Source organism: Corvus moneduloides, chromosome 2 (genome assembly GCF_009650955.1).
Source record: "Corvus moneduloides isolate bCorMon1 chromosome 2, bCorMon1.pri, whole genome shotgun sequence".
Lineage (NCBI taxonomy): Eukaryota > Metazoa > Chordata > Aves > Passeriformes > Corvidae > Corvus > Corvus moneduloides.
In genome coordinates, this window is record NC_045477.1 from 35,706,635 (window position 1) to 35,729,204 (window position 22,570).

A 22,570-nucleotide genomic window follows, 5' to 3' on the forward strand; every position below is an offset into this window, starting at 1 on the left:
ACAATAGAGCAGCATGTTCTTGACCTTCTGAACAATTTCTGCTTCCTTTTGTAACAGAAGCGAGAGCTCCTACTGGGTTGAATCCAATAATTCCAGTGGAAATTTGAAACAGAATGAACCTGTTTCATATGAGTTTGCCAAACTCAGGCTGATAGCAGGATTATTCAGCAGCCCAGAGTGCATAAGGATCATGCCCCAGCAGTGCTTTAAAGTATGCTGGTGGTCAGGATGATAATATAGGGTAATGGCTCCTTTTGCTCTAGGATCTCCAAATATTTTACAGATGCGAATGGAGAAGTGCAAAGTAGAATTTCCCAGCCCCACTTTGCTGAGAACTTTCAGGGGGCTTACTGTGTTCAAGGAATTCATCCTGGTCAAGGGAAATAGAAAAGCTGGGACAGAGGCCCCAGGAACTTGATTACCAATACTTGGATGAAAGCATTAGACATGACTTCACTGCCTCCCAAGATAAGAGTTTATTGTTTCATGGTCTTCTCCCTTCAGTGTGATTAGCTCATGTAAACACAGGAAAATAATAGCCAATCCTTCCTCTCCAACAGCAAGCACAGAAAAGGCAAACTTTCTTTAGTGAGTGCAATGAGCTTTGCATTTAACACCACAAGCATAAATCTCAGAGCCAAATTTATAATGGCTGAGACCATCATCTGCATTCTCATTCTATTGTTCCCATTCTATCATCAACACCAACACTGCAATACCCCCATGGTCTTCTGGCCAGAAGAAAACAGGATAGGGTTTCCCTGAAGGATTAATTATTGACTACAAGCAAAATAAACAAAACCCCCACAAATCAACCCTGATGACTCTTAAATCTTTTCTACTTGTCTGTTGTGATTTCCTAGTTGTGTTTTACCAGCTTTCTAGCCTCCAGGTATTTCTTCCCACTAGTTAATGCACAAAGTGATGCCTTAGGTGCCATCTAACACAATATTACAATGTGATCAAATTACATTTCAGTCAAGCTTCTTTATCAACTATAAAGAAGGTTCAGCTGTGACTGAATGGTCCTCTGCATTTCTGCCCCTATTTCTTCCACCCACAGCCAGCTGGGCAGTCACACTGTGTGTAAATACACCCTTCTCAGTGGATGGGTAGGTGCTGTGTCAGACACTGGTCAGGGTGCCTCCTACCTCAAGGGAGACAGGGGGAGCTGCAAGTTTATGACACATGTACCACCCACTCCCTCCCATTTGTGCAGGAACACACACACACACACACACACACACACAGCTGGCTGGAGACACAGAGGGAGAATCAAACATAGCTCCTTCACTGAGAAGAAAAGACAGGCAGCAGCTTGGCAATCAGGCAGAGACTGCAGCTCTCTGCTGCTCCTTATCAGTATCATCTGCAGCTTTAGGAAAGGCAAGAAAAGCCTGCTTAGGAGCTTGGACTTTCCAAATATGAGTATTTTTTCATTAACAATTGCCCTCACTTTCCTTCTTATGATAATCTCTCCAGATAGTCATGGAGATTTTAATACGGTTTCTTTTATTTTTCAGAGAGAGGTGCACAGGGCTGAGGTGGAGGTTCTGCTCTTCCCATATTAAACTGCCTGGTACATCAGAGACCCTCTATCCCAGTTAGTGAGTATGAATGGAAGTACGCAGCTGGTTTGTCCCACCCTTAAAAGGACAGTGCTTATAATCCTGGCCTTCTCACTCCACAGACTTAAATGCCAGCAGGAGAGTTCCTGTTTTTGACAAAGCCATAGAGAGGCAGTCTGCAGACTCCACACCATGTGAAGGAAGATGCCATTTCCATTTAGATGATTTCCTTCACAATGGCGAGAGCTAGAAACTTCCTTTATAAAGTGTAAACAAACCAAAGTTTAGGTTCTGACTCTGCTGAATGAGGCTCATAAATGCATGATGGAGGCCAGATACAGCCCACAGGACATATGTTTGACACCTCTGGCCTATGTGGATAGGAAATGCTTATAAATAGTCAGTCCCATTTCAGTTCTCTGGAGACAAATATTTTTGACACGGAGTGCTCAAGCACAAAGAGTCATTTGCAGACCACCCAGGAGACTTGTGAAATGACCTTCCTTTGCTTGGATGATCAATTACACTAATGTTTATTTCAGGAGTTGCAACATTTGTTCTTAAATGGAAGCAGCCCAGAGGAGCCATGTACATAACCCCACTTACTTGTCGGTAACTGCCTGCATAAACTCATCAATCAGTTCGTCGTACTGTTTCCCACGAACCCTCTTGTGTTTCAGTCCAATATACAGTGGATCATTCAGGAGAGCCTAGGACACAAAGCAATTCTGTTGACATCTTCTCTTCTGTGGATGGATGGAGATTTATGTCCCAGCCTACCAAAATAGTTTGTCTGATGTGGTCATATTAATTTTACTTACTATGCAGTGAAGGCCAGCTCGCACATCTCTTTCCAAGCAGAAAGTGCTTCCGTAGGAAGCTACAGACTTTCTTTTAGCATAAATAAAGTCAGAGGGATGCAACACTTGACTGCCATAGGAAATGGAGCTCTGCATCCCTAGAACAGCTCTACCAAAGGCTCTCTGCCAAGGTGCCTCACTCCTAGTGACTAAAACTGACCTTGTGTGGGGAGTGTTTACTGTGCATTCAGTTCTCAATTTTGCACTGAGGTTACCAGGACAGCTGTTGACCATAAACAGTGCTTTGTGCAATGAAGACTACCTGATGTAACTTGAACTGACGTGTCATTTAAGCCTTTTAGGTGACAGCACCGAGTTCACCAGAATCAGTGATCAGAAAGATGCCAAAATGTTCCCAAGACCTGCACCTGCCTAGCACTCTCCTCGGTTATCTGGCAGGAGTAAAGTGAAGGTCTTTTCATACAACAGATTAATTTAAATTTTGGTTCCCAATAGGAACATAAAATCAGGCCACTCCTCCAACCAATCCAGCAGGTGTTGAGTCAGCATCCATAAGGCACCTAAAAAGGACTGGATCAGCATGGAAATAGCATATATTTGGGGGGAAATTACAGGACAAATGCTGGAAGGAGACAGGTGGGCCAACACCTCTGTGAGTAACTTCAAAGGAACTTTACTTCCCATCCAATTTCAGGAACTGAACCATCCACATGAGGGAGAGATGAGCCATCTCAAACCTATTGTCCTGCAGCCATATGGCCCTAAATATTGGCAGCTATGCTAATATCAGATCTGTTTTTACAGCCACAGCTGTTTTCCCTTGGAAGGAAAGATGAAAGAGGTTTTCTTCTGAGTTTGATTCATTTGGGCTCTTTAGGGCCACGAAACAGAAAGGAGACCCATTTGCGTTACTTCACTGATTGCTCCTACAGCACCAGGTGCTCTGGGGCCTGTTCATGGAGTACAAAATTCTGCCACAGACAAGCTGAGAAATGCTAAGCTCTGAAAAAAGACTTGATTTGCTGAAAGCGTATACAAGGTATTATGGACTGCCAGAAAGACAAGCTGGCAACTGATGCTAAAAATATAATACAACTGCTATATTTACTGCATTCTACCTGAGGTTCACGTGTTAGCAACATAGTCACCCTTGGCTCACCAGGTATTAATAGGCAGAGATGAACAGGATGAGTGCCTATAAGAGGGATCTTATTTATGCACTGATAAACGAGTTTACTTGGGGGAAGGATGCTCCTAGGATGTGCTTAGGGTTCAGTTAATGCACATGAGAAGCATTAATATTATCATTAAATAAATAAGCAAAAAAATTATTTATATTGTGAGGAAATACATTGTTTATATTGCTGGAAAACAGCAGCTTCTATATCTTTACCCCAGATGAGGAAATTGCCTTCACAGAGAAGTTCCTGAACACATAAATTACATCTAATCTTGGGCAGAAAAAAAAGGGTCCAAGACTGATTCTCTAAGTCCCTTTTTCTGATGCCATCTGACCCTTGGAGATGCCATCAAATCATGGTGCCACTTTGGATTTCAGTGTCACCTGGCTGCTGAGATAGATGGATGTGCACAATCAGAAGCTTGCCATGGAAGGGAAGCACTTTCACCCAGGTCCCTCTGGGGGGGAAACTCCAGCTGGGAGGCTCAAAGCACTGGTGGTGTGCAGATCAGCATGGAGGAGAAGGAAGAGATGAAGGATCCAAGGGCAAGTACAATGCTCCATTGACTGGAGACTGCAAGAAGTGAGAGACAGAGACTTAATTCCTCCTTTAGCCTCAGTGGGTCCAAACTCAGAGTTCTCCCTTTTCAGGAGAGACCATGAATCAGACTGAGATGAGCACACCCTGTATTCCAAAAGTCCATGACAGGCTGCTATACTAAAGGGTAACATAATCCTGGGACCAGAGACCGAAGAGGTAATTGAGATTCTCAGATGTCATCTATGGGCACTGCTTTTGCGTTCTTTCATTCTTTTCAAGTGTCCAGCGTGAGAGACTTGGGGCAGGACTGAAAGAGGTGCAGAAGATCTAGCTGTCCAGTGAGCATCAGCATGTCTGAAAATGTCAGCACTAATTCATCTTCATACACAAACTCAAAGCTCTTACACCTGAGATTTGTTATTTCCCTCAAGAAATGTGTGTTTGGTTTACATGGGGTCATGTGAAGCACAAGTACATTTTACAAAAATGGACAAACCCAGGCCATCACAAATAGCTATAGGATATTAATTTTAAAAAGACATCCTCACAGATGTCCATTCTGGCATTGCTGAAACGTTTCACTTTGGCCTTTCTGAGCCAGAGTCATAAGGCAAAAATCTGCAAACAGATGGAATCCTCTTGCCTGGTTATCATGTGCAGTAACATGTGCAGTCTAACAAAACAGTGACATTAATCATTCCCAAACCACTCACCAGAGATTATCCATTTCTGGAATATAGTCATCTCTACACAGACATGAATATCTGCCTGTTTACTCACAACTAACAGAGGAAGAATAATTCTGGGACTTCCTATATGAAGCCTGTCAACTCACCTTGCCATGCTGAAAGGTGGAGCTGAGCATTTAGCTCCAACTGGTAACACTCTGAGTCTTCTCACCAGGGGACCATGAGTCTATTTAGTGTTTATTTCAGTTCCCCATAAGAACAAAAGGTTCTCATACATCAAACAGGAATTAAACCTTCCCACTTTCCTGCAGTGCTGGTCTAGCCATCATCTCATCTTGGATGTCTCCAGCTTTGTCTCCACATTTAGGGAATTGGCCTTGGTTAAGCAATAATCTTGATTCTTTCTCCCCCCATGTCAGATTTATGAAAAATTGTCTTACCTCGTTGTCTGTGCCAACATCCAGCAGGACAGGGAGACATTGTTGTGGATGAACTCCACCACAAGCTGTGTACAAAGCCAGCTTTCCAACTGGGATACCCATGCCATAACTTCCTAGGTCTCCTAAACCAAGAATCCTCTCTCCATCTGTCACCACGATAGCCTAGGAGGATCAAAAGAGACTGTTGTATGGGGTTGCCAAGGCTCTAGAAGCAAACCCAGCTCCATTGTTTCCACACTGATGCCACTTTGCAGATGCATTGTGCAATGGATATTTGCTCCTTCTCCATGACACCATGTTAATTCGCTGTTAGCAACAGGGGGCTGCTCATTTTGGGGGTAGAGAAAGTGTTGTTGACAGGTAGCAGCTCACAGTGTGGGACAACAGCAGCTTTGCTGGACAACAATTCACTGTAGCAGAGCCCAAGCAGCATGGCTGTTTGTGCATCCCCAGCTGTATTACAAGTATCACAAATGAGATCTGGCTTTGATTTTTTTCATCTCTTTTTCTAGAAGAAAAAAATGTGCTTAGGAACTGCATGTGTGGAAGAAACATATTTCAGTGTTCTTTCTTATTCAACATAAACTATACACATATTTGAACATTTTCCTATTTTCTTTTCCTTCTGAGTCAATGTGAAGTGTTAGCAATGAGAAAGTCTCTTTTTGGGTGGGCTCCATCTGGTTTTAGGTGTGCGCTCACTTCTTTACCACACCCAGAGGATGCAACTGGGATTGAAAGGCAGTAATGGGAATAGGGAAAGCAGCAAGCATATACACTGCTACAGGTTTATCCTGAAATTAGATGGAGCTAATATTCAAACTATGCAGAGAATATTAAAACAAAAGTAAGTTCTAATGAATCAAAATACTTCTCTGGAGCACTTATTCCCTTTCATCCAAACAAATAAATGTTCTCAGGCACACCTAAAAACCTCTCAATAGCACTCAGATATCGATTAGAGAGAGAAGAATTCTTCAGCCTGAGATTTGCTGCAGCACTCTATAGTTACCAAAGCTCTTCAAAGCAACACTGAAAAATGAACCAGAACAGAAAATACAGCATGGGAAACATGCTGTTTGTAACAGAGGGGAAACTGGATTCACATTTATTTGTTGCTCTTTGGATTTGAAAAACACCCCAAAAAAGAGCACAGTTTCTGTGAGCACCTGGTACACAAGCACATTAAAGTAATGTTTTTATTTGCTCATGTTCATAAGATCAGAACAAGCAGGACATTAATCTCTGTCTGAGCAGGGCAGACCCATCTACCTGAAGGTAGGAGGTTACTGGCTTTACAATTAGGAACCTGCTTTCTACTTCCAGCTGTGATACAAATTTTCTTGATGACTCCAATGAAGTCATTGCACAAAGGTTAGGTGTGCAGTTTACACCAGCCATGTAAATGGTTTCTAAACTTATTTGACATCTGATGGGGAGAGACAGAAACCTCCAGAGAACACCTCCTCTCTCCAGCAGCTGTTTTGGGAACAGATGAATGGGTTACTTCCCTTTGAAAAGCTCAGTTACCTCTTCATGGGCACTGCAGAAGTACTTGCAGTATGAGACTAGGCACTAAGTCCCCAGGCAGCTGACATGAACTGAGATGACTCTGGACCACAGGCTGTATCCAGTTAACCAGTCCAGGTTTGCAATGCCTTAGCAGGAGGCATGTGGCCCAGCAGAGTGACCCAGAGCACTATGCTGGGTCTCCAAGCTGCCAGGGCAATGCAGAGAGGCAAGTGCTGCTGTTGGCATTCCCAGTTCTCTGCACTGACTGCACGAGGTCAGCCTTTGCAGGATGAACTAATACTCTGCACTGAGTGAACCGACAGAAAGAGCTCCAAGGAAGGATTTTGAACAGCCCTGTACAGCAGTAATCCTGATGGGGATTCAAGATCCTGAGTGCACTACTAGGGCAGGCATCCTACAGAAGGAGGTAGGAATAAAGGGAGAGAAGGCGGGATGGAAGGCCAGTGCAGTAGCTTGCACAGCAACACACTTGTCTTGGAATAAAATACATGTTTCTACACCATCCTCACTTTGAGGTGGCTTGAATTCATAGCTGCCAGGATGACATCCTGTATGATTCTTTACATTCCTTTTACTTTAGCTGGGCCATTGTGAAGAAAAGAGTACAAGGCTAAGGAACCAGAGAGAAAATTGGCAGGGGAAGGCACTGCTGAGGATGGCCAGCATTTTATCCAATATTTCTTCATGTCAGGATTCATTAGCCATACTGGAAGAGGCACAAAACCCCCACATTCCCAGAAATATGACCAGAAATAGTTTCTTCTCACTTGTTCTGCTTCTGGTACTGTGATTCTTTCAGGGAAGCCCAGCTTTGACAGTAGGGTTGAAGATGCAGATCATTAGAGCTTGGCTGAGGCTTTGCTAAGCTAAGCAGAGCACCAGCACCCTTCCAGCCCTTCCAGGCAGAGAATACAGAGTTTGGCCCAGATTTCCCATTTCTACAGTAAACACTGTTGCCACGAAGCTCTAATGAGACAAATCTAATGACCAAAATGTGGGCAGCATCTCTGGGTGTTTCTGCACTGTCTTTAGTGGGTGGTGTTCCAATGTGGGGCTGTTTAGTCTTTAAAAAAAACGGTCCTTCCAGGGACTTAGGTGCAGCCCAAGTGCCTCCCTACTTATCTCAAAATCTTGAGTGTTCAAGTGCCTACCAGTTCAGGCATGAAGGAGGCTGTGCACAAAGACACAGGGAACCCTGTGGTCCATAACAGCGATACTGCTAAAATGAGCTGCCTTTGTAGTCTGGCAAACCTGGAAAGTAGATAGTCTGAATCTCTTTCATGGACCATTGCCCTTCCTATGGTCTGTTTTGGGTGCCAGAGGGGCCGTTTCAACAACAGTCTCTAATCTTTCTGTGCCAGTTTTCCCATGTGCAAAAACATATCTATTAGCCATAATGAGTTCTGCTCACAGTCCCGAGTTAGAAACAAATGGAAATACTGAGTTTGTTGGACAGAGCAAGGATGAAATACCTAGCCTGCCTCTCTTCTCCATGGTTCCAAACACAAATTTATATGAATGTGATCACTTTTTCTGAAAACATGTTAAATTTCCTTTTATTTTCCCCTTAGAAATGGAAAATGCTTGCAAGATTTTCTCAGCTGCCAAACCTTTGCTCCTGGACGAAGCAGATGACTGATAGGGGACCAAAACTCTGTCAACAGCCACGGAAATTCCCAGGAACATGTACTTTAAAACTGATAGAATAAGGTGAGGTGACTGGCAAGACCTGTCTTAACTGCTGACTTTGTGTCATGCCAGGGACTTGCCCAGCCCTGAGCTCTAGCGAAAAACACTTCAACACTTTTGGGTGGGGCTTCAGTAATAGTTTCAGCTGCTGGGTATCAAACATGATTTGCAGAGTTGCCAGTGTTCTTGATGCTTCATGACTCACTGGATGTGTGAAGGAGTCCTACAAGCATGTTGGTTACAGAGATACCTTAAGGAGCTTTGGTGCAAGTTAGCCACACAGTTTTTCAGTACACGTCTTACTTTTTCACTAGGGCCCCTATTCTGTACAAATTTAATATCATGCACTTTTTTTTTTTATTGACCAAGGTCCTGCTACCTCTGAAAAAGTTGTTCTTGACTGCATACATACATATCATGACAGAGTCTCTGAACTCCCAACTTGACTGGAAATTGAAGCTGAAGTTCAGCATGAAAATTCTCTGAGGAAGGGAAACATTCTTTGCTTGTCCTTTTAAGTAGCCAGTTCTGTAAATGATGCCAAGCAGTTCCACTAAATATCCCATTTTGCACCAAACTCCCTGTAATTTCCCAGTCCACAGAAGACATACCACATACCTTAATATTTTCCTCGGGCCAAGAGTTTAGCATTGTTGCAATATGGCCTTTGTCATGGATGGTGATAAACAATCCCCTAAGAGAGGAAAAGAAAAGGAAAGAAAGAGAAAAAAAATAAGCCTTGTAATAAAACTAGTAACTCCAAGATAAAAGAAAACAGGTGAACTTAAAAATGAAGGGATGTGAGCTGCTGAGTACAAAACCAGGCAATTCACTGATACAAAAATGAGACCTCAAGGGACTGCTAATAGCAAGGTAAATTCTCATTTTCAAACCAAAATGCTCAACATCCTTAATGGCAACTTCACTCAGCAGCCACCAGTGCTGCACATTTAACACTTGTGAAACATCTTTGCTTTGAGGAGCAAACTCTGCCTTAGTGCAGAAGAGTCTTCTAGTTAAAGCATCTTGATAAATGCAGTGGAGGCTGATGGTTTTACCATAAGCCTTGTTATACATTCTTTCCTGAGAAGCTTATAGCTCCTGGCCATCCAAACAGTGAAAGCATGATCCTTCTCACCCCGCTACCAGTGTCAGTGGTGGGGATGGCTACTTCAGAGCTAGGTATTTTGGGTCACCTCTCTAGCCCACAGAACTCTGATTCAACTGGATCAATATTTGCCATGGCATTTGCTTTGACCAAGCCAAACCTGCCCTTGTAACAGTGTTTCTTTTTTTTTCCCATGAATATCTGATCCCAGTTTTTGACATTCACTGAACGAAAATCATGAAAAATTATGAGAAGGGAAACAGAAAATTAAATGTTCGGATGTAACTTCAGTGTGAAATGTTTACATGGACAATAACATAGCTGATTGCACTAAGGTTAATCACTTCTCAATGCAAAGGTCTTCAGGGTTTAAACAAAAGTGCCTTCTTTTTGAATAAAATTAGGACCTGGAAGAGCTCATTTTTGAAACGTTTTAGATTTGGCTTCTTTTTCACCTCTCTGCTGTTGTTATCAAAAACAGTATCTGTAGCAGGGATTCTTTCAATACCCAGGACAGTATTATTTACAATGACTGATCTCTGCTGTGATACTCTGGGATTTTGCTGAAGTTCCTTTTAGGCTGCACTAACCCCAAAAGAAGCAACCTGTCCTCCATACCTGTGTCAGAGAAAATTGCTTACATTGCTCACAGTGCTGTCTAATCAGTGCAAATCAAGGGCTCTAACTTGAGGACTCCCCTTGGCAGGAGCAGGCACCCATTTTTCTTGCCTTGTTATCTGCTCACAAAGGCAGGAGTTGTGCCAGTGATTAGTAACAGTTGGAAAAACGGAGAGATGCATTTTTGTTGCTTACATCTCTCAACTATTTCTCAGCCCCAGAAAGTTCAGATCTGGTCATGGTTTGGGCTTCTAATGTGGGAGAAGAAGCTTGAAAACAACCTCCATTGTAAGGCCATATATGTGATGGATAATCAAACATAATTGGGCTACTCACTCCGGCAAGGGCTTATCTCACATGACTCTTCTAGGGGACAGATATCTTCCCACAGTCAACTGTGGGATTCCTAATGAAAATGCCATTTACTTCAAAAAGAAGAAAAATAAAAGTGCTGACTTCAACACTGATCAAGTCACAGTCACACAGACAGATCAGAAAGGCAAAAAAGGAAAATAACGGTTCATTTATTCAGTGTAATTCTTTAACACTGTGCCAATAACCAATGAACTAATCACATACACATGGCTTGCCTCAAAGACAGTATTCACAGATGTCAATCTTCATAAAAAGGGAGTACTGTACTGCTGCCATCTATGTTTAGAAAGTAGTTATTAACTGGGAATTAAAAGTGCAAATTAGTAACATCACTGCATATATTTCAGGTTGTGATATGCTTTTAGAAAGAATGCTATTGTTTGAAGGTAACATTTTCCATACATAATGAAGACACCTATTAAGTGTCTAGCTGTGTGCCTCATACATGCACATCTCTTCAGTACTGAGTCCACCAGCTATTTAACCTTTGAAAGACATCCTGTGCTCACAGCAGAAGCTGAAGCCCAACTGTCTACTCACTGCCGGTCCTGCGGCTTGATGGAACTGAGAGTTATTTCATGTAAAAGTGGAAAGGGCAGCTAGCTACCCACTGCCCCCTGACTCTGGCCCTTGAATCAGGAGGGCAGCATGCTGGTGTCCAATCCTTGCTTAGGATTTGCCAGTAGAAAGAGCTCAGCTTGGGTCTTCCAAAATCTGGTGACTACTCTCACTGTGCTCCTTGGGAGTAGGACTCCCACAGCTGCCATCAGATTGGCTTGGCTTAGATAGCCTAGTTGGTGACTGAGAACCAAGGATGGAGAGACAGCCCTCTCAGAATGTGTTCTCTTTTTTAATATTATGTATTTGATGCTAATTGCTCCTTACTTTACTCAGACAAAATCAGACGGCTTATTTTAGACTAACACCCTAATGGCACTACCAGATTTGGAAGGGAAATCATCAGGAGGAGCAGGAATGGTGATCCATGTGGGAAAGTGACCTCTGTCAGTGACACAACCACATCAGGAAGTGGGCGTGTATCTAAGCAAGCCTTGTATTTCACTAATGTTGAATCTGAGAGCCAAGGGCCGAGTTTCAATAAAACACACCTAAATTTCCAATGCCTTTAGGCACCCAGCTGAAGCAGATTTCTGAACCTGGTTGAGGCTCTGTGGCCTCCCATTAGGTGTTCAAGCATTCAGAGGGGATCCTGGTAGTAGTGAACTGGAAGTCCCTTTGCAGATGGGGCATGCAATGACCAACTCTGACAGGCAGTTGAGTAAATTCATGGTGTTTTTGAGATGCAAAGGGAAACAGACACATCAGGGGTCTTTAGAGTCAGGGGTCACAGGTATGTCCTCATTTTGTATGATCCCCAGGAGAGTTGTGCTCTCCCTCCTGACAACAACATACCCACAGAGGTGAGCTGGCCAATTAGTAAAAATAACATGCCCAAAATTGGCAGAGGGTTTCTCTGTCCAAAAATCCCTTCTGCAAGACAGGCAGAAGGAACAGACAAGATCCACAAACTGAACTCAGCAAAAGCTTTGCTGATGAGTGAACAGGGAAGAGTAGCAGCCAGGTTTCTGTCAAGGACACACAACCTCTTTACTGTGAGGGTGGTGAGGCACTTGAACATATTGCCCAGAGAAACTGTGGATGCACCTTCCCTGGAGATATTCAAGGCCAGATTGGATGGCCTTGAGCAAGGTGGTCTAGTGCCTGTCCATGGCAAGGGGGTGGACTACATGATCTCTCATCATTTCTAACCCAAATCATTCTATGATTCCATGATTACAGGGGAGGTAACAGGAGCAAAAGCTTATTTGTGCCTTTGAGAACATCAAGGTAGAGCTCTGAACAGGTTAGCCTAGATGGATCAATAGTAAATAAGAAACATCCAAGTGGCAACAAAACGAATTAACTTGATTTTTCTGTGGAAAAGATGCAGCCTAAGCATTCTGAAGGAGAAATGAAACCTCAGCAACCTTTATCATCTTTATTCTGCATTTATCACCATGTCTGCTCCAACTCCCTTGGGATAACAGTGGATAAATTGCTTCAGAGAAACAAGAAGAAATGAGGTAGTTTTCCTTTAAACTCCTTAGGACTCAATAACAAGGATTCAATTAAAATGTAAAGCTAAAAATGTAAGTAATTTTGATCAAGTCACGTAACGTGGCCATAGTGTTGGGCAGAGACACAATGTTTTTCCAGACCAGAAAACTCACCTGTGCCCAGGAACCTGCCAATCTACATGGCTTCAGTCATGCATGGGGACAAAAACACAAGAATTAGACCTTAGTAAAAATTAACTGCCTCAGCAATTTCAATCCAGAATGCAGATGCTCTACCATTATTTCTGGTTAAATAGTAACCTTCAGAGAGCTGTTACCTTCGGGGGGGTAATTAAAAGTGGGGAGTGCTTCAACCTGCATTCGTTAGGGTTTCAGAGCTGCAGTCTCATATTCAGTCCCCTAACATCACAGGTTTCACTACAGCTGCCTTTAGTTAAGGTGGAAGTTAGACTAGATTTTATTGTGCCACTGAGCACGTCCATAAGAGTCCAGGAAACTTCAGGGAGAGTTACAGCCTCTTAATTTGTCACTGAGGCAGTATTTCTGTCTGGATGTCAGCAAGTCCAGTCAAGCTGCCCAAACTGGACTGCAGGATCTAGCAAACTGCAGGTCATTGCAGAATCCATCAAAGGGCTTGAGTATGTTCATTCACACTATACAAGACCTAAGCCAGGGACATTATATTTTCTTTTCTGGTTTTATCCTGACTGAGTTCATGGCAGTACCCCAGAATTTCTAAAGCTACACAGTGTACCATATGAGCCATAAAAAGGATTCTGCTCTGGTCCCCAGTACTAATTAAATCTTGGTCATCCTGATGACATTCTGAAAGTCCCACAATGAAGACAATCCCTTGACTGCAAGGCTTATTTTAGAAAAAGGTCAGAGACAAGGAAAACATGGCACATTTGATGCCCAGAGGAAGTGGTACTAGATACCGGTGATGGCTTTTTGGAGTAACGTTTATATTTTTTACAAGGACCTGTAATGATAGGACAAGGGATAATGGCTCTTTCAAACCGAAGGAGGGCAGGTTTAGATTACATACTGGAAAGAAATTCTTTACTGTGAGGATAGTGAGGCACTACAACAGAGTGTTGCCCAGAGAGTTTGAGGACTTGCCATCCCTAGAAGGGTTCAAGGCCAGGTTGCATGGGGCTATGAACAATGTGACCTAGTGGGAGGTGTCCCTGCCCATGGCAGGGGGTTTGGAACTAGATACTCTTTAAGGATATTTGTAACCAAACCATTCCATGATTCTATGATTCCTTTAAACATTTAGGAAGGAACTAGTTTTAACATGTCTCAGATATTAGAAAACAGAAATATCCTTTAATCCTTTCGTTCAATAAGCAGTTACTTCTTTAAAAAGGCTAAGTAGTGTTCCCTTTTCTGACAGTCCTGGTTAGCAATGCTGACTTGTGAGCTATTTCCCATTAGAAAAAACAGTGGAGCCAGCAGTGCTATCTCTAAAGTGCTGTTGTTTGTTTACAGAGAATGTTCATTCCCCAAAGCACAGAGGGGAGTGAAAAACATTATGCAATCTTTCCTCACAGCTCTATAATCTCTCCTCACTTCCCTCCTACCCAAAAGTCTCTCTCCCTCTCCTAATGGCTTTTCCTTGGCAATTACCAATGCTCCTGCGGCTATGTTTGCAACCCTCCTGGTGTAATCTTGCCCCACTGCTGCCTCTGACAAGAAATCAAACAGAAATCCACTGCAATCAAAGCCTTTGCTTCATCAAGCTCCATGTAAAACCTCTTTGGCCACTGCTGTGCTCTTCTTGCGGTCTTGTCCTGTGCTGTGGGTTTGGGCAGCATTCCTATGACTTCAGTTACCTGTTTACATCTATAAAATCAACGGGCTCTTTACACTTATCATATATGAGTAACAGTCAGCAATTATACCCACCAGTATTCACATCACACTGGTCAAAAGCAGAACAAACGATGGCATTGGATCACTGATATGTACTAGCATGAAGCAAAAGGACATCACTCTTTGATTCTCATGAACTTCCCTTGCTAGCTGTGACAGAAAATGGTTGTATATTTAAGTTCTGTGGAGGAAAAGGGACACCACCAGAAGGACCTCAAAAGCTCCTAACTTGACAGGAGTTGAAAAGCACAACCCCTCCCACTCCACTATTGCAGCTTCATCCTTCTTCTCCTCACTCCTCCAAAAGGACATCTCTCTGAAGAATAAGATACTTGCTCAGTAAGGGAGGAATGTATTTGCACAGCATTATCCAATATTTACTGACACTGCAATGGTCAGGCTTGCTCAGGGTTTGGTATATAGCAGGAAGAACACAAAAAACCTCAACTGCAAGTTCCATGTGCTTTCTGCACAGAGATCAGCCCATCAGCCTTGTTTACTGGATCTCAGAGAAGAGGTGTCTTCTTTAATGGGCTACCAGGCTTTGCCTTATATAATTACTTCTTCCTGAGAAGAGGAACTGATGGAGGGAAGCAGATTAAAATGGTAGCTAAGGTCCCTAATTCTCCAGATACTTCTCATCCAGCCAAGGAAGAGTCCTTCAAGGAATCTGGTTCTTCATGTGTGTACTGCCATAACAGTTCATTTTTGAATTGCAAGACTAAAGGTAACAATACTTGGGCTTTGTTTAATTTTTTTTTTTTTAATTAATAACTTTTAGTCCAGGTGCTATGAGAGGAACTTGCTCCACAAGTGAGGAGACAATAAAAACTACTGTATAAGTTAACACTAAGAAAATGCACATATTCCTAATACTTAAATCAGACAAGCAGGCATCATGAGTAACTGTTTTTATCTGGATAGGAATGGCTCATTCTTGGAATACTAATAAAAGTTAAGTGTCTCCACTTACAACCTGAAGGTGATGAAATTCTACTCACATAAAAGTCCTTGAATGTTTTAACTTAATTAGGCCTGGATTTCCCTTAGAAGACATAGGAAGTCCACGGGAAATCATTGCTTAAAAAAGCAACAAACGAAAGAGATGAGTCAGATCTTTGCCAGCATCCCAGCCTGCACCAGGGTATCGTTGGACAGCCATGAAAAAGTTGTGAGACAGAAGCCAGAAACCTACAGTGAGTTATAAGGCTGGACAGAAAACAGCTCTGACAGGCATGGCACAAGCTGACCTTTTGCAGTGATCACAGCCACTCCTTACACAAAGGCATGATGCTCTTGGAAAACCTGGAGCAAGACTGTCTAAGAGTAACATTGAAATCCACATGTCAAAATTATTTTCAGAGTCAGGAAATGAAAAACCAAGTTGGCTTGTCATGGTGGAAGGATGCTGACTGCTGCTGCATGCTGCTCTGTGCCCTTTGCAGTCTGGCTGAATTATGCCCCAAGCCCAGCTGACTGGCAGGTATTTTGGCTGTCCAAGGCTGCAAAAGGAACACACGCGAGAGAGGGATCAGCTGATGGATTGGCTTTTGTTGCATGCTAACCACAGAAAACTCTCACTGCTGTGCCAGAGGAGCAGGCTGGAGGAGCCACTCTGGATTTAAGGCCAGTCTGTGCTAGAGATGAAATAAAATGTGGTTACAGTAAAGGCCTACATTTGGTGTTATTTATTTTCACTTTCAAAACTCATACACAAAATTGACAGGTTGAGCAATATGAGCCTTTGGGGACATTTCCGCCAGCTGCACCCCCACTGTTGACTTTTTTTGCTTCTGGTCTCTGCCAGAACAGGACAAAAGGCTTCAGAACAACAAAATAAACTTTGAAATTGCTTGGCTGTTTTAGGGAGCTTGAGATTACAAATGCCTGTGGGCTACAGACTTTGGAGAGAAAGTATGTGCTAGCATGCACTGATTTGTCTAAATACAGTACAATTAATCATCAGATTGGACAAAATTTCTGTGATGATTAATCAGCTATTTTTTTCAGATTTGTTTATAATAAAAGCCAAGATATTTTCATTGTTTTAGGTAATTTTCTTTGTAAATTGTAGGATGCTGACCAGTGCCCTGAGGCAATAATGAAAAAAAATAATAAAAACCAAGCACAATCAACTATTAATCAAATATATACAGAGATTTATAAGGCAATATATCTATAATTTAAGTACAGTAAGAGATTTAATTTCAAATGATCTGCAACATGAATAATTTCATTACTACTATAAATGTCCTTAAAGTTGTCACCATATATTTTAGGTAGGAAGCCCAAAATTCAGTGTGGAAGCCAGAAGATGCAGGCTCCAAGGTACAATAACGAAAGATTCACTATCCACACAACCCCCCTAAACTCACACTGGGAAATCTCCATGTAAGAAACTGCCAAAGATCAGGAACAGAGAGATTTAAGTGAGCACATATGAATGCAAGCTGTAGTCCTCCCAGTGCTTTGGCATAGTCCAACCCCTGCCACTGCAGGGAAGTCCAGACCACAGCCTAAAGCAAAGCTTTTGCATCCATCTCCTATCTGCCAAATTATTAACACCTACTACTATTTTTAGCAGGTTTTTTTTTTTTTTCCCCAGGAAAAGGGCAATTATACTGTGTCCTCTCTTACCTGCTAGCTCATTTCAACAAATCTATCAGAAAGGCAAAGGTCTCAAAGACGTTTGTGCCCACACCCTTTAAGGAAAATTACTGTTGAGATAAAGAGAAAAGATAAAAGGGTTCATGTCCTTACCATTCTGGAGAAGGGAACATAGACCTTACTCTGACAATTATTTTGACACAGTTTGCAGCTGCACACAACATGTGCTGCTTCCCATCTAGTACCTACTCCTGTACTTACTAAGCCCTCACTAGATGAGTCTTAGCAAAGCCTTAGGGCTTTCCTGGGCTGCAAGACTAAGCAGAAGGCAGAGAAAAGGAGGAAAAAAGGTGACTGTAGAGGAAACCAAATGAAAAAACAGAATGGTTGTGGAGCAGGATCAAAAAGGCACAGATAGGAAATCAGAGGGGATGGCAAGCAGAGCACTGAAAGCTGTGCTCACTGCTCCCTAAGGAAGAGGTGAGGGAAAGGGAGGAACACAAGCTGGTGTGGGTGGCTATGGTAAAACACAGGTGGATATGAAAAAAGGATGAAGGGGATGTGGAAAGGAATATAAGGTTTCACAGATATGAAATGTTAGGGGACAGTGGACAGAAACCAGGAGGAATCCTGGATTTATGGGTTCTGCTAGTCAGGAATCAGCCTAAAGAACAAATATCCTTTCTTCCTCTCCAGGGGGAAGTTGATGGAGAAAGACCAGCTCAGTACCTATTGTTATTGGTCACTATGCAGCAATGTGAAAATGCAGAGGGTTGGAATCAGGTCCCCAGTGGATCTCTGCTGTCCACATTCTAGGATTAAGGGAGGAGGCCAGCAGACCCATGTTGCTCTTGGCTTGTCATGAGCTGCTTTTCCCTACTGTATTCTCAGGACTGGATTCTCTGGTTGAACCAGAGAACTGCCAAGTCATAGCATAATTCAGGGATTACATCCTCCTTGTATTTTAAAACTTGACAACCCCAAATTTCCGAGTGTCCTTTTCAGCAGTAGCATTTCAATACTGTTTAGGAGGACCTTGGAGAAGGCCTGTCTGTGTAAGGATTGAGCTGCGGGAGCCAAGGACTGGGTAAGGGCCAAGCAGGTCTGCAGTATGGGGTCTGACTCTGGCTAATTCTCAGCACCCAGAGCTCCCTTCTTGCTAACATGTGGGAGGGAGAGGGTAAGACCAGGCTGCCTTCTGTCACTCACACATTTACAGATGCAGATGGGTAAAGACCAGGCATTGGGGTGAGACATAAGTTTCCACCATCCAGGGATTCCACCAACCAGCAAGTGTGGGCATTTGCCAAATTCAGTAACCTTTGCTGTGTTTAAGCTCATCATGTTCAAGGGGCTTGATGTTCTTTGTTCAAAAACAATTTTAAGTGTAGGAAAATTTGACTTGGCCCGGATTTTCCTCTGACTTTTTGGAGGTTCAGTCCTACACCTGATTGTGTGCTGGATTCTGGAAGTATCTCAGTAACTGGAAGATTACAGGATTACAAAGACAAACATGCTGAGATGGTCATACAGTGCTGTTGCTCAGTTGATTTTGACCAAGGAGCCCTTATCTGTTTTCACTGCTAAGCACACAATGTATTCTGTTTTACTTGATAGTGCAGAGGTTAAGGTGGGATCAAAACCCCCTGGGAAGTTAAATTAAGTCCTACCCTGATTATATTTCCTTCCTGTGCTGTGCAAATTCTTCCAGGACCCACACCTTCCCTTTTAAAGTGCACTGCAGGGAGCCCCAAGAATGAACACAGAATTAGAACAAAGTTTGACAAAGAAAAGAAAGATTATTTTGACAATACCAGAGAAGTCAGCTTCCAGATAAATGAAATATAATTTGTTATACTTTTAGTGAATCCACATAATAAAAAAAATCTAACTTTTGCCATAAATTGCAGCAAAACCAGAAAATAGCAGCAGCTTGTATATAAATTCTTCCATAATCAGGTAATAGAATCATAGGATCACAGAATTGTTTGGTCTGAAGGGGATCTTAAAGATAATCTAACCATGGCACACCATCTAATCATGGCAAACCTCTTGCCATGGGCAGGAACACCTTCCCCTAAAACAGGTTGCTCAGAGCCCCATCCAATCTGGCCTTAAATACTTCCAGGGATGGGGTATCCACAGCTTTTCTTGGCAACCTATGCCAGTGCCTCACCACCCTCACAGTCAGAAACTTCTTATATCTAATCTAAACCTACCCTCTTTCAGTTTAAAACCACTGCTCCTTATCCTACCACTACATGCCCTTGTGCAAGCCCCTCTCCAGCTTTCCTGTTGGCCCCCTTCAGGTACTGTGAGGTGCTTTAAGGTGTCCCTGGAACCTTCCCTTCTCCAGGCTGAACAACTCCAGCTCTCTCAGCCTGTCTTCACAGGAGAGGATCTCCAGCCATCTGAGCATCTTATGGCCTTCTCTGAACTTTCTCTACAACAGGTCCATGTCCTTCTTGTGTTGGGGGCCCCAGAGCTGGACACAGCACTCCAGGTAGGTCTCATGAGAGCAGAGGGGAGAATCACCTCTCTTGCCCTGCTGGCCACGCTGCTTTGGGTACAGCTCAGGACACAGTTGGCTTTCTGGGCACAATCCATGGCTGTTCCACAGCCCAATAGATACTGCTGTACAAGGTTTTCATGATAGTCAGCATCATTTCCCCTCAAACTTACATCCTGGTATTCATTATTCTAAATAATTCTCCTCCTTCCTCCCTGTCTTTGGCATTTTTTGTTTGAGGTGGGGTTGCTTCTTGTGGCAGCAGCATAGATTTATGCCAGATCAAAGGTGAACACATTCTCTTGTATTTCCTTCACCAGGTCAACCTCTTTCTTTTGGACAACTCCACCTCTTCCTTCGAGCTTCTCCTGGTAAATCAGGGAATTTCAACAGACTTAAATCTAAATCACCTCTGACAGCAGCAGAAAGCCTGACCTTCATAAATTAACATGAGATTTGCTGTTAACTTCTGTGTGCCTGACATTTTACGCCCATAGAAGCTTCTCACGGTTGTTACAGCCAGTGCACACACATTTTTCTTAGGAAATGTGAGGAAAAGAGAGAGGGAGAGACAGAAGACTGGAGATACGGAACAAGGAGTGCTGACTGGTTTTCTAATGAAAAAAAACAGAGCTAAGTCCTTTTTCACTCCCTTTTTCACTCATTGCAATGCAGTAACTCAAGTCACAACACCAACAGTGTCCATCCCATTCCCCAGCCTCCATGGAACATCAGATCAGGACTGATACACCAGCTCTTCTCTTTGTATGCCCACAAGCCAATCTGTGATTGTCTCCCCATTTTGAAAAACACTTCAGTGAAGTGGAAACAGAGAAGGGACAAGGATAGGGGTACAGCATACTGAAAAGACTTGCCTGAAGAAAGTGGGGAGAGAGAGAGCAGTGGGAAACTTTGAATTACTTTGTCAGCTCTCAGAAGTTCCTAACAGGCTGAGCCGTTTTCAGCAGCCCTGGGCTCCCTCTGCATGAACTACTTTCTCCTCACCTACTCCAACCATGGTCTTCCCTCCCCCCCGCCCCCATTCAATAATCCTGTCCCATACCAACGACTGTCTCCCACCTATGTCTAACCTCTTCATGGATTTCTGACTACACGTGGTCTCCATGAGACTTTCCACAGACATTCCCTCCCCTTCAGTCTGTTCCAAGACCAGTCTTTGGGCACCTGTGGCAATGCTACCTAAACACAGTGTTAAACACATTCCTCTTCTCATGCACTGACTCAGTTGCCTCTGGAAGAAGGCTGAACCAGACTGGTGGCAACACGAGACGGTATTACAACGAGTGTTTTTACAAGAAGTAGAGATTGTCTAGAGGGGTTTCAAAACAAACTTTCAGGACAAGAATCCAAACCCCAGTCTTCCCACTCACTTCTGGTCTCCAATGTTTTATAGAAGAGGGAGTGTAGACAATTCTGTAGTTAGGGACAAGTTTATGGGATTTACACTTTTGTTCTAATTCCATTTGGTTTGGTCTTAAAGTGTCCAGAAATGGCAGGTAACTTTCCCTCCTGCTGCTCAGACGGCACAACACCACAAAAAAAGCCACTCAGCGGAGCCAGACCTGCTGACAGGACAATTCTGTAGATTGACTGATGTTTCATTTACTCATTTTTCATCAGAGACACAGATCATTATTCTGTCAGACTTAATTTTCACACCATCTGCATCCTGTTAGCTTTCTCCAGGTTCGGCTTAATCCCAACATGTTTTTCATTGTTCTGCAAGTAGTCCTCAAGGATATTTATGTTTGTAGAAAAAAAGTGAGCTTAGGCAAGTTTTTTCTGTCCTCATAACCCTTCTCCAGTGGTGATACACCAGCCTTTTCCAGTCCTACTCTCAGGGGATCCCAAAAGCTTTTGAGGAGTAGCTGACAACTTCATACTTTCAAATACCACTATGCTTATGAATTAACCAGTGTCTTGAGAGACTGTGGTCTTATGCCACTGTAATAAACTATCCCTCACCATCACAGAAGAAATAAAACCCTGATTCCATGCCCTGAGTTTCCTCTTTACTATCTCTTTGTGAAGAAGTGTAGTATCTTTCAAAGATACTGTCGCAATTAGAACAGATCCTCAGGCTTAAAACATACTTTTTAAATGGCATTGCACATGTTCAGTCCTGTGCTCCATAAGAATCCCCATGATATTCATTAAGTACATTTTACATTGAAAAAAAGAGCAAAAAAGGAAAGAAACCAAAATACTACTATGTACTTTTCTTTGTAGAGGCTTTGTATCGTTAGTCTAAAGAAAAAAGGACTCTCAACCACAGTCTGAAAGCCTATAGGGTTGGTAGAAGCATTTCCTAAGGAAGTGGCGACTCTATCTGTTAGTGGGACCAAAGAACAAAGATTCCTCCTTCCTTCCTTCATTTAGCATCTCAAAGTTGCAAGCCCTGCTTTGTTACATTTCATTCTTTCCATCTACCAAATTTCTGATGAGGATAAGGCATCCCTGGGCTTTGAAAAGCAAACACTTCCAAGGCCCATGTTCCTCAGTACCTAGGATAGCCTGTCCTTTGCTTGAAGCTAATTGTATTATCGCTGCTGCTGAACATAAGTGAGCCTGCCCTCCCCAGGCCTTGAGCAGCTGGCTTCTTCTTCAGCGTGTCAGCACAGCTCCTGTCCAGGGGGCAGTGAACTGGCTATTTGGATTACTGCCAGCCTGGCCCAAAAAGGACTTGGATCGGCCCCGATTTATCCTTGAACCATCATTACACAGCAGCATGGACATCTGTGGAGGCACAGGGGTGGTGGGAGGGGATGATGAGGGGATGCCAGGGATGGATTGCAGGAGACAGACTGCAAATCTGCACATGTGCAGACAAAGGACCTGAAGCGGTACAACTGCAAGAAATCTCCCTTAAGTCTGGATCACCCTTGATCATCATACACTGCAGAAGATATATTCTT

The 22,570-nt window shown here is 43.0% G+C and overlaps 1 protein-coding gene across 3 annotated transcripts in view; it reads right to left on the bottom strand.

Annotated features, from left to right (window-relative positions):
• Positions 1–22,570, bottom strand: part of ME3 (malic enzyme 3) — a 118,988-nt gene that overhangs the window by 26,019 nt on the left and 70,399 nt on the right. For all 3 annotated transcript variants that reach the window (XM_032099110.1, XM_032099111.1, XM_032099112.1), the window contains exons 4-6: positions 9,080–9,155; positions 5,240–5,401; positions 2,175–2,278 (exon numbers count right to left, since the gene is read on the bottom strand). In XM_032099110.1, coding sequence (XP_031955001.1) covers positions 2,175–2,278; positions 5,240–5,401; positions 9,080–9,155 — 342 coding nt within the window. The remainder of the gene's footprint in view (positions 1–2,174; positions 2,279–5,239; positions 5,402–9,079; positions 9,156–22,570) is intronic.